The sequence below is a fragment of the Melospiza melodia genome, unplaced genomic scaffold (assembly GCF_035770615.1).
Source record: "Melospiza melodia melodia isolate bMelMel2 unplaced genomic scaffold, bMelMel2.pri scaffold_404, whole genome shotgun sequence".
Taxonomy (NCBI): Eukaryota; Metazoa; Chordata; class Aves; order Passeriformes; family Passerellidae; genus Melospiza; species Melospiza melodia.
The window spans coordinates 22,996-36,963 of NW_026948725.1; the positions used below are offsets into that span (position 1 = coordinate 22,996).

The 13,968-nt window shown below is 57.4% G+C and overlaps 1 protein-coding gene across 1 annotated transcript in view; it reads right to left on the reverse strand.

Annotated features, from left to right (window-relative positions):
* The window catches only part of SYNGAP1 (synaptic Ras GTPase activating protein 1), a 32,680-nt gene extending 20,793 nt beyond the window's left edge, over positions 1–11,887 (reverse strand). The window contains exons 1-6 of the mRNA XM_063183222.1: positions 11,773–11,887; positions 8,901–9,011; positions 6,569–6,722; positions 6,364–6,462; positions 2,280–2,834; positions 716–860 (exon numbers count right to left, since the gene is read on the reverse strand). Coding sequence (XP_063039292.1) covers positions 716–860; positions 2,280–2,834; positions 6,364–6,462; positions 6,569–6,722; positions 8,901–8,947 — 1,000 coding nt within the window. The 5' untranslated portion in view covers positions 8,948–9,011; positions 11,773–11,887. The remainder of the gene's footprint in view (positions 1–715; positions 861–2,279; positions 2,835–6,363; positions 6,463–6,568; positions 6,723–8,900; positions 9,012–11,772) is intronic.
* Between the last annotated feature and the right edge of the window lie 2,081 nt (positions 11,888–13,968).

The following is a 13,968-nucleotide window of genomic DNA, read 5'->3' on the forward strand; positions in this document are numbered from 1 at the left end:
AACCATCCCATGACCACAACAAGGGGGTGCCCAACCATCTCATGACCACCTGTGGGACCACCCAATGACCTCATGATGGTGGTGATGGAACCAGGCTGTGAGCAGGGACCTCCCAACCATCTCATGACCACAACAAGGGGACACCCAACCATGTCATGGCCATGAGTAGAGACCACCCAAATCTCTTGTGGATGTGAGAAGGGACAACCCAACAATCTCATGATGCTGGTGATGGAATTTGGTCATGTGTGGGACCCCAAACAATGTCATGGCCATGAGAAGGGACAACCCAACGATCTCATGATGGTGGTGATGGAACCTGGTCATGTGTGGGACCCCAAACAATGTCATGGCCATGAGAAGGGACAACCCAACGATCTCATGATGGTGGTGATGGAACCTGGTCATGTGTGGGACCCCAAACAATGTCATGGCCATGAGAAGGGACAATCCAACGATCTCATGATGGTGGTGATGGAACCTGTCCATGAGTGAGGACCACCCAATGGTCTCATGATGGTGGTGGTGGAACCTAGCCATGAATAGGCACCATGCAATGACCTCATAGCCATGAGTGGAGACCACTCAATCACCTCATGACCAAAAGAAAGGCCCACCCAACCATGTCATGGCCATGAGTGGGACCACCCACCCACCACGCCCCTGCCAAGGAGACCGCGCCCCCACCGACACCCCCAGTGCTGCTGGCGCTCACCAATGGCGTCCTTGAGGTATTTCTGGCCAATGAGCTTCAGGTACTCCTCGATGGCTTTGGTGGCCAAGGTGTTCTCCCGGAAGATCAGGTGCTCCCGGTCCATGAAACGATCCACCTCCGTCATGGCCATGTCCGACAGGAAGTCCTGTCCACAACCGTCAGTGTGGGCCAGTGGTGGGTGTCCTTCTGTCCCATCTCCATCCATCCACCCATCCATGATCCATCCATCCATCCATCATCCATCCATCATCCATCCATCATCCATCCATCATCCATCCACCCATCCATCCATCCATCCACCCATCCATCATCCGTCCATCCATCATCCATCCATCCATCCATCCATCCATCCACCCATCCATCATCCATCCATCCATCATCCATCATCCATCCATCATCCATCCATCATCCATCCATCCATCCATCCATCCATCCATCCATCCATCATCCATCCATCATCCATCCATCATCCATCCATCCATCCATCCATCCATCATCCATCCATCATCCATCCATCCATCCATCCATCCATCCATCCATCCATCATCCATCCATCATCCATCCATCCATCATCCATCCATCCATCCATCATCCATCCATCATCCATCCATCCATCCACCCATCCATCATCCATCATCCATCCATCATCCATCCATCATCCATCCATCATCCATCCATCATCCATCCATCCATCATCCATCCATCCATCCATCCATCCATCCATCCATCCATCCATCCATCCATCATCCATCCATCCATCATCCATCCATCATCCATCCATCCATCCATCATCCATCCATCATCCATCCATCCATGGATCCATCCATCATCCATCATCCATCCATCATCCATCATCCATCCATCATCCATCCATCATCCATCCATCATCCATCCATCCATCCATCCATCCATCATCCATCCATCATCCATCCATCATCCATCCATCCATCCATCCATCCATCCATCCATCCATCCATCCATCATCCATCCATCATCCATCCATCATCCATCCATCCATCCATCCATCCATCCATCCATCCATCCATCCATCATCCATCCATCCATCCATCCATCCATCCATCCATCCATCATCCATCCATCCATCCATCCATCCATCATCCATCCATCATCCATCCATCCATCCATCCATCCATCATCCATCCATCCATCCATCCATCATCCATCCATCATCCATCATCCATCCATCCACCCATCCATCATCCATCCATCCATCATCCATCCATCCATCCATCCATCCATCCATCCATCCATCCATCCATCATCCATCCATCCATCCATCCATCCATCATCCATCCATCATCCATCCATCCATCATCCATCCATCATCCATCCATCCATCTATCCATCCATCCATCATCCATCCATCCATCCATCATCCATCCATCATCCATCCATCATCCATCCATCCATCCATCCATCCATCATCCATCCATCTATCCATCCATCCATCATCCATCCATCCATCCATCCATCCATCCATCCATCCATCCACCCACCCACCGAACCCTCCCAAGATCCCACCACCCCAACCCTGCTGTCCCACCTTGGCCTTGCCGGTGCTCTGCAGGATGTGCACCAGCGCGCAGGCCACCTCCTCCTTGCTCTTGACGCTGAGCACGGGCTCCAGCACGGCGCACAGCATGCGGTAGTTGTTGGTGACGTACTCGGCGAACTCCTTGTAGAGCTCCATGGGCAGGATGCTCATGGTCTGGAAGCGGCTCTTGACGCGCAGCGCGGGGCACCCGGCCTTGCTCTTGCTGCCGCTGGGCTGGCTCAGCGGGTACCACTGCTCGGCGAAGTGCCGCCCGGTGACGCTGGCGATGGGGATGCTCACCATGCCCACGTAGTTGCTCTTGTCCTTCTTCCTCTTCTTGTCGGTGTCCTTGTAGAGGTGCAGGCGGATGGTGCGCACGGCGGGCAGGTTGTTGAACTCGAAGTGCTCGCCCCAGAAGACGTTGTCGGTGCGGGCCTTGCTGGTGGTGCGCGCGTACAGCATGTCGTCCAGGCACAGCTCGCAGTAGTAGCGCTTCTTGGGCGGCAGGTCGCGCGCCTCGATCACCCACAGCTTCAGCACGTTGTCCACGCGGCGGCTGTTGTCCTGCGGGGGCGGGGCACCGCGGGGTGGTGACGCCCGTGGTGCGGCTCGGAGCCGCGACGGGGTGGCCTTGGCCGGGTGGGCGTCGAGGCCGGGTGGACACCCCCATGGCCATCAACAGCACCTGACCATCCCCATTGACTCGAGGTGATCGTTAACACCAGGTGGCCATCAATGCCAGGTGGCCATCAACACCAACTGACCATCAATGCCAGGTCACCATCCCCATTGCCACCAGGTGATCGCTAACACCAGGGAACCCTCAACACCAGGTGACCACCAACACCTACTGACCATCAACACCCACTGACCATCAACACCTACTGACCATCAATGCCAGGTGGCCATCCCCACTGCCACCAGGTGATTGTTAGCACCAGGTGACCATCAACACCAGGTGACCATCAACACCCACTGACCATCAATACCAGCTGACCATCCCCATTGACACCAGGTGATTGTTAATACCAGGTGGCCATCAATGACAGGTGACCATCAACACCACGTGACCATCAATGCTAGGTGGCCATCCCCATTGTCACCAGGTGATCGTTAACACCAGGTGAGCATCAACACCAGGTGACCATCCCCACTGACACCAGGTGATCGTTAACACCATCTGACCATCAAGGCCACCTGACCATCAGCACCAGGTGACCATCCCCATTGCCACCAGGTGATCATCCTCACTGACACCAGATGATCACTAATGCCAGCTAACCATCAACACCAGTTGACCATCCCCATACTCACCAGCTGATCATTGACACCCGTTTACCACCAACACCAGCTGACCATTGACTCCAGTTGACCACCTACACCACTGACCATCAACACCAGGTGACCATCCCCACACTCACCAGTTGATTGTTAACACCAGTTCACCTTCAACACCAGCTGGCCATGAACACCAGCTGACCATCAACACCAGCTGGCCATCAACACGAGTTGACCATCCCCATACTCACCAGCTGATCATTAACACAAGTTGGCCATTGACACCAGCTGACCACACTCACCGCCATTGCTCAACCATCCCCACCCCCACCAGCTGACCATCAACACCAGCTGACCATCAACACCAGCTGACCAGGCTCATCACCGTGGCTTGGGCATCCTTAGCCCAGTTGCCATCAACACCAGCTGACCACTGACACCAGATGACCACCAACACCAGCTGGCAGCAACACCAGCTGACCATTGACAGCAGATGACCATCTCAACATCATGACCACCTCTATCCCCTGCTGACTGACCATCAATATCAACTGACCATCAACATCCCCTCCAAATGACCACCCAGATGACCATCAACAACAGTTGACCAGGCTCATCACCATTGCTTGACCATCTCTAGCCCAGCTGACATCAACACCAATGGACCATCCCCATTCCCACCAGATGACCACCAACACCACTTGACCATTCTCATCCTCACCAGTTGACCATCGAGCACAGGTGACCGTCAAGACCAGTTGACCGGGCTCATCACCACTGCTTGACCATCCTTATCCCCACTGACATCCACACCAGGTGACAGGTGACCATCTTCATCCCCACCAGATGACCATCCACACCAGCTGACCATTTTCAACCTCACCAGTTAACCATCAACACCACGTGACCATCTTCGTCTCCACCAGTTAGCCATCAACACCAGGTGACCATCGACAACTTTTGACCATAAACACCATAACCACCCCCACCACCAGTTGACCATTGATGTCAGCTGACCATCACACACCACATGACCATCAATAGCAGTTGACCACCTCCATTACCAGTCAACCACTACCACCACCAGTTTACCATCAAACACCAGTTAACCATCGGCACCAGATGACCAACCCCACCAGCTGACCATCAACACCAGCTGACCACCTCCATCAACAATTGATCATCAACATCAGCTGTCCAGTTCCATCACCAGTTGACCATCGACACCATGACCATCCCCATCACTATCTGACCATCCCCACCAGCTGACCATCCAACATCAACTGACCATCCCCACCAGCTGACCATTCCCATGACCAGTTAATCATCGACACCAGCTGACCATTTCCATTCCTACTGCCTCACCATCCTGATGGCCAGTTCATCCCCCCATGACCAGCTCACCAACACCAGCTGACCATCCCCGTCCCACCAGTTGCCCACCCCATGACCAGCTGACCAACCACATGACCCCCTGACCATCCCCATGACCAGCTGACTCTCCCCATAACCAGTTGACCACCAAACCCCAATGATACCCCCATCTCAACCGGTCACCCATCCCCATTGACCAGTTGACCACTGAACACCAACTGACCATCAAACACCATTGACCACCCCTAACCCCATGACCAGTTGCCCACCCCCATGGCCCATTGACCTCCCCATGACCAGTTGACCATTGAGCACTCGTTGACCATCAAACCCCACTGACCACCCCCATCCCCGTGACCAGTTGACCATCAAACACCAGTTAATGACCCCCATCCTCATGACCAGTTGCCCATCCCCATGACTAGTTGTCCATCTCCATGACCCATTGACCAACCCCATGACCAGTTGCCAACCCCCATTGTCCAGTTGCCAACCCCCATTGACCAGTTGCCCACTCCCATGACCAGTTGCCCATCCCCACGACCACTTGACCAACCACATGACGCGCTGATCATCCCCATGACCCATTGACCACCCCAATGACCCGCTGACCCTCTCCATGACCAATTGCCCATTGAACACCAACTGACCATTGAACATTAGTTGACCACCAAACTCCAATGACCATCCCCATCCCCACCGGTTGCCCACCCCCATGACCAGTTGCCCACTGCCATGACCCGTGAACCATCTCCATGACCAGTTGACCAACCACATGACCCGCTGATCATCCCCATGACCTGTTGACCATCCCCATGACCCACTGACCATCGCCATGACCAATTGCCCGTTGAACATTAGCTGGCCATCAAACTCCAATGACCATCCCCATCCCCACCGGTTGCCCATCCCCATGACCAGTTGACCACTCCCATGGCCAGTTGCCAACCCCCATTGACCAGTTGCCCACTGCCATGACCTGCTGACCATCTCCATGACCAGTTGACAAACCACATGACCCGCTGATCATCCCCATGACCAGCTGACCACCCCAATGACCAATTACCCATCCCCATGACCAGCTGACCATCCCCATGACCCCCTGATCATCCCCATGACCAGCTGACCACCCCAATGACCAATTACCCATCCCCATGACCAGTTGACCAACCCAATGACCCGCTGATCATCCCCATGACCCGTTGACCATCCCCATGACCTGCTGATCATCCCCATGACCCGTTGACCACCCCAATGACCAATTACCCATCCCCATGACCAGCTGACCATCCCCATGACCCACTGACTCTCCCCATAACCAGCTGACCGCCAAACCCCACTGACCAACCCCATCCCAACCAGTTGCCCCTCCCCCCTCCCACTAGCCCCTCCCCCCTTCCTTCAGCCCCTCCCCCCAGCCCCTCCCCCCGCCCTCCCCCACCTTGTTGGGCTTCACGGCGCGCTGCAGGTTCTCGATCCATTTGTCCCTCTCGGCCGCCGACCGGCAGGCGAAACATTTGGTGCCCGACGCCGTCGTCACCTGCGGGCACCGCCCCCAGCCCCAGGTGAGCCACGCCCGCCCCCCCCGGGGAGGCGCCCCCGGGAGGTTCCGGAAGGTTCCGGAAGGTTCCGGAAGGCGGGCGCACCTCGAAGCAGAACTCCTGGCCCAGGATGCTGCTGTGCACGGCCTTGATGATGGAATCCTCGTCCAGGTTCAGCTCCAGCGCCTCGGCCGCGCTCGAGGGGCTCAGCAGCGACTCGTGCGAGTGCGACTCCTTAAAGCTCTGCATCAGCCGCGCCCTGCAGCGGGAACGCCGGCAATTCGGGGGGATCCGGGGGGGATGAGGGGGGTCCGGGGGGGATTTGGGGCCATTTTGGGGGGATTTGAGGCCATTTTGGGGGGATTTGGGGCCATTTTGGGGGGGATTTGGGGGTGTTTGGGAGAGGTTTGTGCGAGTGCGATTCCTTAAAGCTCTGCATCAGCCGCGCCCTGCAGCGGGAACGCCGGGAATTCGGGGGGATCCGGGAGGGATGAGGGGGCTGGGGGGGGATTTGGGGGCCATTTTGGGGGGATTTGGGGGGTATTTGAGGCCATTTTGGGAGGTTTGGGGGAGTTTGGGAGAGCTCGTGCGAGTGCGACTCCTTACAGCTCTGCATCAGCCGCGCCCTGCAGCGGGAACGCCGGGAATTCGGGGGGATCCGGGGGGCTGGGGGGGCTGGGGGGGATCTGGGGGGGATTTGGGGAGGTTTGGGGAAAATTTGGGCCATTTTGGGGGAATTTGGGGGAATTTGGGGACATTTTGGGGGGGATTTGGGGCCATTTTGGGGGGGGATTTGGGGGAATCTGGGGACATTTTGGGGGGATTTGGGGGAATTTGGGGACATTTTGGGGGGGATTTGGGGGAATTTGGGGACATTTTGGGGGGGATTTGGGGGAATTTTGGGACATTTTGGGGGGGATTTGGGGGGATCAGGGGACATACTGGGGGGGGATTTGGGGAATCTGGGGACATTTTGGGGGGGGATTTGTGGGAATTTGGGGACATTTGGGGGGGAATTTGGGGACATTTGGGGGAATTTGGGGAATTTGGGGACATTTTGGGGGGGATTTGGGGGAATCTGGGGACATTTTGGGGACATTTTGGGGGGAATTTGGGGACATTTGAGGGGGATTTGGGGGAATTTGGGGACATTTTGGGGGGAATTTGGGGACATTCTGGGGGGATTTTGTGCAAGCGCGACTCTTTAATAAAATCTCTGCATCAGCCAGGACCTGGATCGCGGGGGTTTGGGATTTTTGGGAATTTGGGAATTTGGGGGGTCCGGGGGAGCCTAGGGGGGATTTGAGGGGGGATTTGGGGCCATTTGGGGGGATTTGGGGCCGTTTTGGGGGGATTTGGGGCCATTCTGGGGAGATTTGGGGCCATTTTGGGGAGATTTGGGGCCATTTTGGGGAGATTTGGGGCCATTTTGGGGAGGGTCGTGCCAGTGTGACTCTTTAAAGCTCAGCCCTGGATTGGGGGCTTCGGGAATTTCGGAAATTGGGGGGGACCCTGAGGGGGTCTGGGGATTTTGGGGGATTTTGGGGAATTTTGGGAATTTGGGATTTGGGGAGGGGGATTTTGGGGGATTTAGGGAGGATTCGGGGGGGGGGGATTTGACAAAGATTGGAGGGGTTGGGAAGAGATTTTGGGGGGGATTGGAGGGAATTTGGGGGGATTTTGGCGGGTTTGGGGAGGGAATTTGGGGGGTTCTGTGCTGTTTGAGGGGATTTTGGGGGGATTTTGGCAGTTTGGGGAGGGAATTTGGGGGGCTCTGTGCTGTTTGAGGGGATTTTGGGGGGGTTGAGGGGATTTGGGGAGATCTGAGGGGGTTCGGGGGCATTTGAGGAGATTTTTGGGGAATCGGAGCGGATTTTGGGGGGATTTTGGGGAATTTTGGGGGGATTTTTGGGGGCATCCTGGGAGGGATTTTTGGGGAATTTCGGGGGGGACTTTTGGGGAGATTTTCCGGGAATTTTTGGGGGGATTTTGGTGGAATTTCGGGGGGAATTTTGGGGCATATTCATGGAATTTTGGGGGGATTTTTGGGGCATATTCATGGAATTTTGGGGAGATTTTCGTGGAATTTTGGGGGGATTTTGGGGAATTTGGGGGGGAATTTTTGGGGCATATTTATTGAATTTTGGGGGGATTTTCGTGGATTTTTGGGGGAATTTTGGGGGGATTTTTGGGGCATATTAATGGAATTTTGGGGGGATTTTTGGGGCATATTTATAGAAATTGGGGGGGGATTTTTGGGGCATATTTATGGAATTTTGGGGGGGATTTTCGTGGATTTTTGGGGGGATTTTTGGGGAATTTTGGGCAGTTCCTGGCGGAACTCAGGGCCCCTCCCCCGGTGGGAGCCCCAGATCCCCCCGGGGTGCCCCCAGGTGTGCCCAGGTGTGCCCAGGTGTGCCCCAGGTGTTGCCGGTACCTGTCACGCTCGGCGCTGTGGGAGCTGCTGGTCCAGTGCCCCCACATGTCCCCAAATGCCCCCGTGGTGTCCCCAGGTGTGCCCTGGTGTCCCCAGGTGTGTCCGGGTCTCCTAGGTGTGTCCCAGGTGTGTTTGCAGGTGTCCCCAGGTACCCCCAAAGTCCCTCAGGTGTGTCCCCAGGTGTGCCCAGGTGACCCCAGGTGTGCCCAGGCATCCCTCAGGTGTGTCCCCAGGTGTGTCCTAGGCGTGCCCAGGTATCCCAAGGTGCCCCCAAACTCCCTCAGGTGTGCCCAGGTGTGTCCCCAATCCCCCAGGTGTGCCCATGGCTGTCCCCAGGTGTGCCCCCGGGTGTCCCCAGGTGTGCTCCAGATGCCCCCAGGTGTGTCCCCAATCCCCCAGGTGTCCCAGATGTGTCACAGGTGCCCCCAGGTGTGTCCCCAATGGCCCCAGGTGCCCCCAGGTGTATTTACCTGTCATGGTTGGTGCTGCCGAAGCGCAGCAGGATCTGCTGGAAGCTGCCCCAGGTGTGTCCCCAATGGCCCCAGGTGTGCCCAGGTGTGCCCAGGTGTGCCCAGGTGTGTCCCCAATGCCCCCAGGTGTGCCCAGGTGTGTCCCCAATGTCCCCAGGTGTATTTACCTGTCGTGGTTGGTGCTGCTGAAGCACAGCAGGATCTGCAAGAAGCTGCCCCAGGTGTGCCCAGGTGTGTCCCCAATGCCCCAGGTGCCCCCAGGTGTGCCCAGCTGTACCCAGGTGTGCCCCCAGGTGTGCCCAGCTGTACCCAGGTGTGCCCAGGTGTGTCCCCAATGCCCCAGGTGCCCCCAGGTGTATCCCAGGTGTGTCCCAGGTGTGTCCCCAATCCCCCAGGTGTGCCCAGGCGTGCCCAGGTGTGTCCCCAATGCCCCAGGTGCCCCCAGGTGTATTTACCTGTCACGGTTGGTGCTGCCGAAGCGCAGCAGGATCTGCCGGAAGCTGCCCCAGGTGTGACCCCAATGGCCCAGGTGTACCCAGGTGTGCCCAGGTGTGTCCCCAATGGCCCCAGGTGTGCCCAGGTGTATCCCAGGTGTACCCCAGGTGTGCCCAGGTGTGTCTCAGGGGTATGAGGTGTACCCCAGGTGTGCCCAGGTGTACCCAGGTGTGCCCAGGTGTGTCCCCAATGGCCCCAGGTGTACCCAGGTGTATCCCAGGTGTACCCCAGGTGTGCCCAGGTGTGTCTCAGGGGTATGAGGTGTACCCCAGGTGTGCCCAGGTGTACCCCAGGTGTATTTACCTGTTGTAGCCGGCATTGCCAAAGTGCAGCAGGGTCTGACGGAAGCTGCCCCAGGTGTACCCAGGTGTGTCCAGGTGTGTCCAAGTGTGTGATGCGTACCCCAGGTGTACCCCAGGTGTATCTCAGGTGTGTCCAGGTGTATGATGTGTACCCCAGGTGTATCTCAGGTGTATCTTGGCTGTCCCCAGGTGTATCCCCAATGCCCCAGGTGTACCCCAGGTGTATCTCAGGTGTATGATGTGTACCCCAGGTGTATCCCATGCCCCAGGTGTACCCCAGGTGTATCTCAGCTGTACCCGGGTGTATCTCAGGTGTACCCATGTGTACCCAGGTGTAGTCAGGTGAGCCCAGCTGTCCCCAGGTGTGTCCCCAATGCCCCAGGTGTATCCCAGGTGTATCTCAGGTGTACCCATGTGTACCCAGGTGTAGTCAGGTGAGCCCAGCTGTCCCCAGGTGTGTCCCCAATGCCCCAGGTGTATCCCAGGTGTATCCCAGGTGTATCTCAGGTGTACCCGGGTGTATCCCCAATGCCCCAGGTGTACCCAGGTGTATCTCAGGTGTACCATGTGTACCCCAGGTGTAGTCAGAGTGAGCCCAGCTGTCCCAGGTGTATCCCCAATGCCCAGGTGTATCTCAGGTGTGCCCACGTGTGCCCAGGTGTGCCCGGGTGTGCCTCACCTGTCGTGGTCTGCACTGCGGAAGCAGGGCAGGATCTGCCGGAAGCTGCCCCAGGTGTGCCCAGGTGTATCCCAATGCCCCAGGTGTGTGCCCAGGTGTGTGCCCAGGTGTGCCCAGGTGTGTGCCCAGGTGTGCCCAGGTGCCCCCAGGTGTGTCTCAGGTGTGCCCAGGTGTACCCAGGTGTATCCCCAATGCCCCAGGGTGCCCAGGTGCGCCCAGGTGTCCCAGGTGTGTCTCACCTGTCGTGGTCGGCGCTGCGGAAGCGGGGCAGGATCTGCCGGAAGCTGCCCAGGTGTACCCAGGTGTGCCCAGGTGTGTCCCCAATGCCCCAGGAGTGTGCCCAGGTGTGCCCAGGTGCCCCCAGGTGTGCCCAGGTGTATCCCCAATGCCCCAGGTATATCTCAGGTGTGCCCAGGTGTATCCCAGTGTGTCTCACCCTGTCGTGGTCGGCGCTGCGGAAGCGGGGCAGGATCTGCCGGAAGCTGCCCCAGGTGTGCCCAGGCGTGCCCAGGTGTATCCCCAATGCCCAGGTGTATGAGGTGTGTGCCCAGGTGCCCCCAGGTGTACCCAGGTGTATCCCCAATGCCCCAGGTATATCTCAGGTGTGCCCAGTGTATCCAGGTGTGTCTCACCTGTCGTGGTCGGCGCTGCGGAAGCGGGGCAGGATCTGCCGGAAGCTGCCCAGGTGTGCCCAGGTGTGCCCAGGTGTGTCCCCAATGCCCCAGGTGTGCCCAGGTGTGTGCCCAGGTGCCCCCAGGTGTGCCCAGGTGTATTTACCTGTCGTGGTCGGCGCTGCGGGAAGCGGGGCAGGATCTGCGGAAGCTGCCCCAGGTGTATCCCAGGTGTACCCAGGTGTATCCCCAATGCCCCAGGTGCCCCAGGTGTGTGCCCAGGTGTACCCCAGGTGTATCCCAGGTGTGTCTCACCTGTCGTGGTCGGCGCTGCGGAAGCGGGGCAGGATCTGCCGAAGCTGCTGGTCCGGTCCAGCTTGGGCTGGCTCTTGGGTGCGCTTGATGGAGCTCTTGAGGCGCCGGCTCAGGGAAGCCTTGCTGGGGACACCGGGGTCACGGGGTCACCCGGGGGTCACCCGGGGGTCACTCGGGGGTCACCCAGGGTCACTCAGGGGTCATGGGGTCACCCAGGGTCACGCAGGGTCGCCGGGGGTCAGCGGTCAGGCAGGGGTCAGGGGACATTGGGATCATTTGGGGTCAGAGGTCACCGAAGGGCCATGGGGGTCCTTGGGCTCCGGGTGGGTCAAGGGGTCATCCAGGGGTCATTGGGGTCAAGAGGTCACCCAGGGGTCACAGGGTCATTGAGGTCAAGGGGTCACTGAGGGGTCAGGGGTCACCAAAAGGTCACCACGTGGTCATTTGGGTCACGGTTTCCGTGGGATGAGCAGCAGTTGCCATGGCAACAAACTGCTCGGGACCTGAGTTATCCGGTTACCATGGCAACGGACGGCTCAGGCACAGGGGGAACCCGGTTACCATGGCAACGGGTCACACAGGATGTCAGTGACCCGGTTACCATGGCAACGGGTTATTCCACATCCAGGTCAAAGTGGTTACCATGGTAACGGGTCACTCAGTGTGTGGGCTGCCTGGTTACCATGGCAACAGGCAGCACAGGACCTGCGTACCCGGTTACCACGGCAACGGACTACTCAGGCACAGGGTGACCCCGTTACCATGGCAACGGGTTATTCCAGACCCAGGTTGCACGGTTACCATGGCAACTGGTCACTCAGGATGTAGGTTACCTGGTTACCATGGCAACGGGTTATTCCAGACCCAGGTTACCATGGCAATGGACTATTCAGAACCCGGGGCTGGGGGGTAGGTGGGTGTTACTCTGTTACCATGGCAACGGGTAATTCAGGACCTGGGTTACTGGTTACCATGGCAACAGACTATTCACTACCGGGGTTGTCCTGTTACCATGGCAACAGGTCAGTCCAGGTCCAGTTACCCGGTTACCATGGCAATGAATGATTTCAGACCTGGGAGGGAAGGGGGGGGGGGTGTGTGACCTGGTTACCATGGTTACAAGTTATTCTGGGTCACCTGGGTCTTCAATAACCCGTTACCATGGTAACCAGGTTACCTGGATCTGTCCGGGGGGGGGGGGAGTGTGTGTGGTTACCTGGTTACCATAGCAACGGGTCATTCAGGGCCATGGTTGCCATGGAAACAGGTGAGATAGGCCCCAGGTAACCCGGTTACCATGGTAACAGGTACCACAGGGCTGCGGCTGCCATGGTGATGGGCAGCGAAGCATCACGGAGACCACAGGGGTCACGGTAACCATGGCAACGGGGAGGCAATGGGTCACCGTTACCATGGGAACACCTACGCTCATGGTAACCATGGCAACAGGTCTGGATGGGGTAAGCATGACAACACAGGAATGATGGATCACGGTAACCATGGCAACAGGCAGGACCACAACAACCCATGACAACAGGGATGTGCCAGGCCACGGTAACCATGGCAACGAGTGATGGGGGTGCAGTAACCACGGCAACAGGTGTGCAATGAGGTAACCATGGCACAGGCAGGACCATAACAACCACAATGACAGGGATGTGCTGGACCATGGTAACCATGGCAACAGTTGCCTGGGTACCTCAGTACCACGGCAACGAGTGATGGAGGACCGCAGTAACCATGGCAACAGGTGTGTGGTGGAGTAACTATGGCAACAGGTGTTGCGTTACTGTGGCAATGCAGAAACAGGGACCAGGGTAACCATGGCAACGGGTGACAGAGAACACAGTAACCATGGCAACCATGGAAATGGGACCATGGCAATGTGTGATGGAGGACCACAGTAACCATGGCAACAGGTGATGCATGATTGCGGTAACCATGGCAACACAGAACAGGGACCAGGGTTACCATGGCAACGGCTGAGTACCTGTGTAAACGTGGAAACGGGGGCTGGGCACTTGGTAACCATGGCAACGAGTGTGTCATTGGGGGGGGGGGCAATGTGGTAACCATGGCAACATGGAAAGAGGGACCATGGTAACCATGGCAACGTGTATTGGAGGATCACAGTAACCATGGCAACAGTGTGTGATGGAGTAACCATGGCAACAGGTGATGCACGACTGTGGTAAC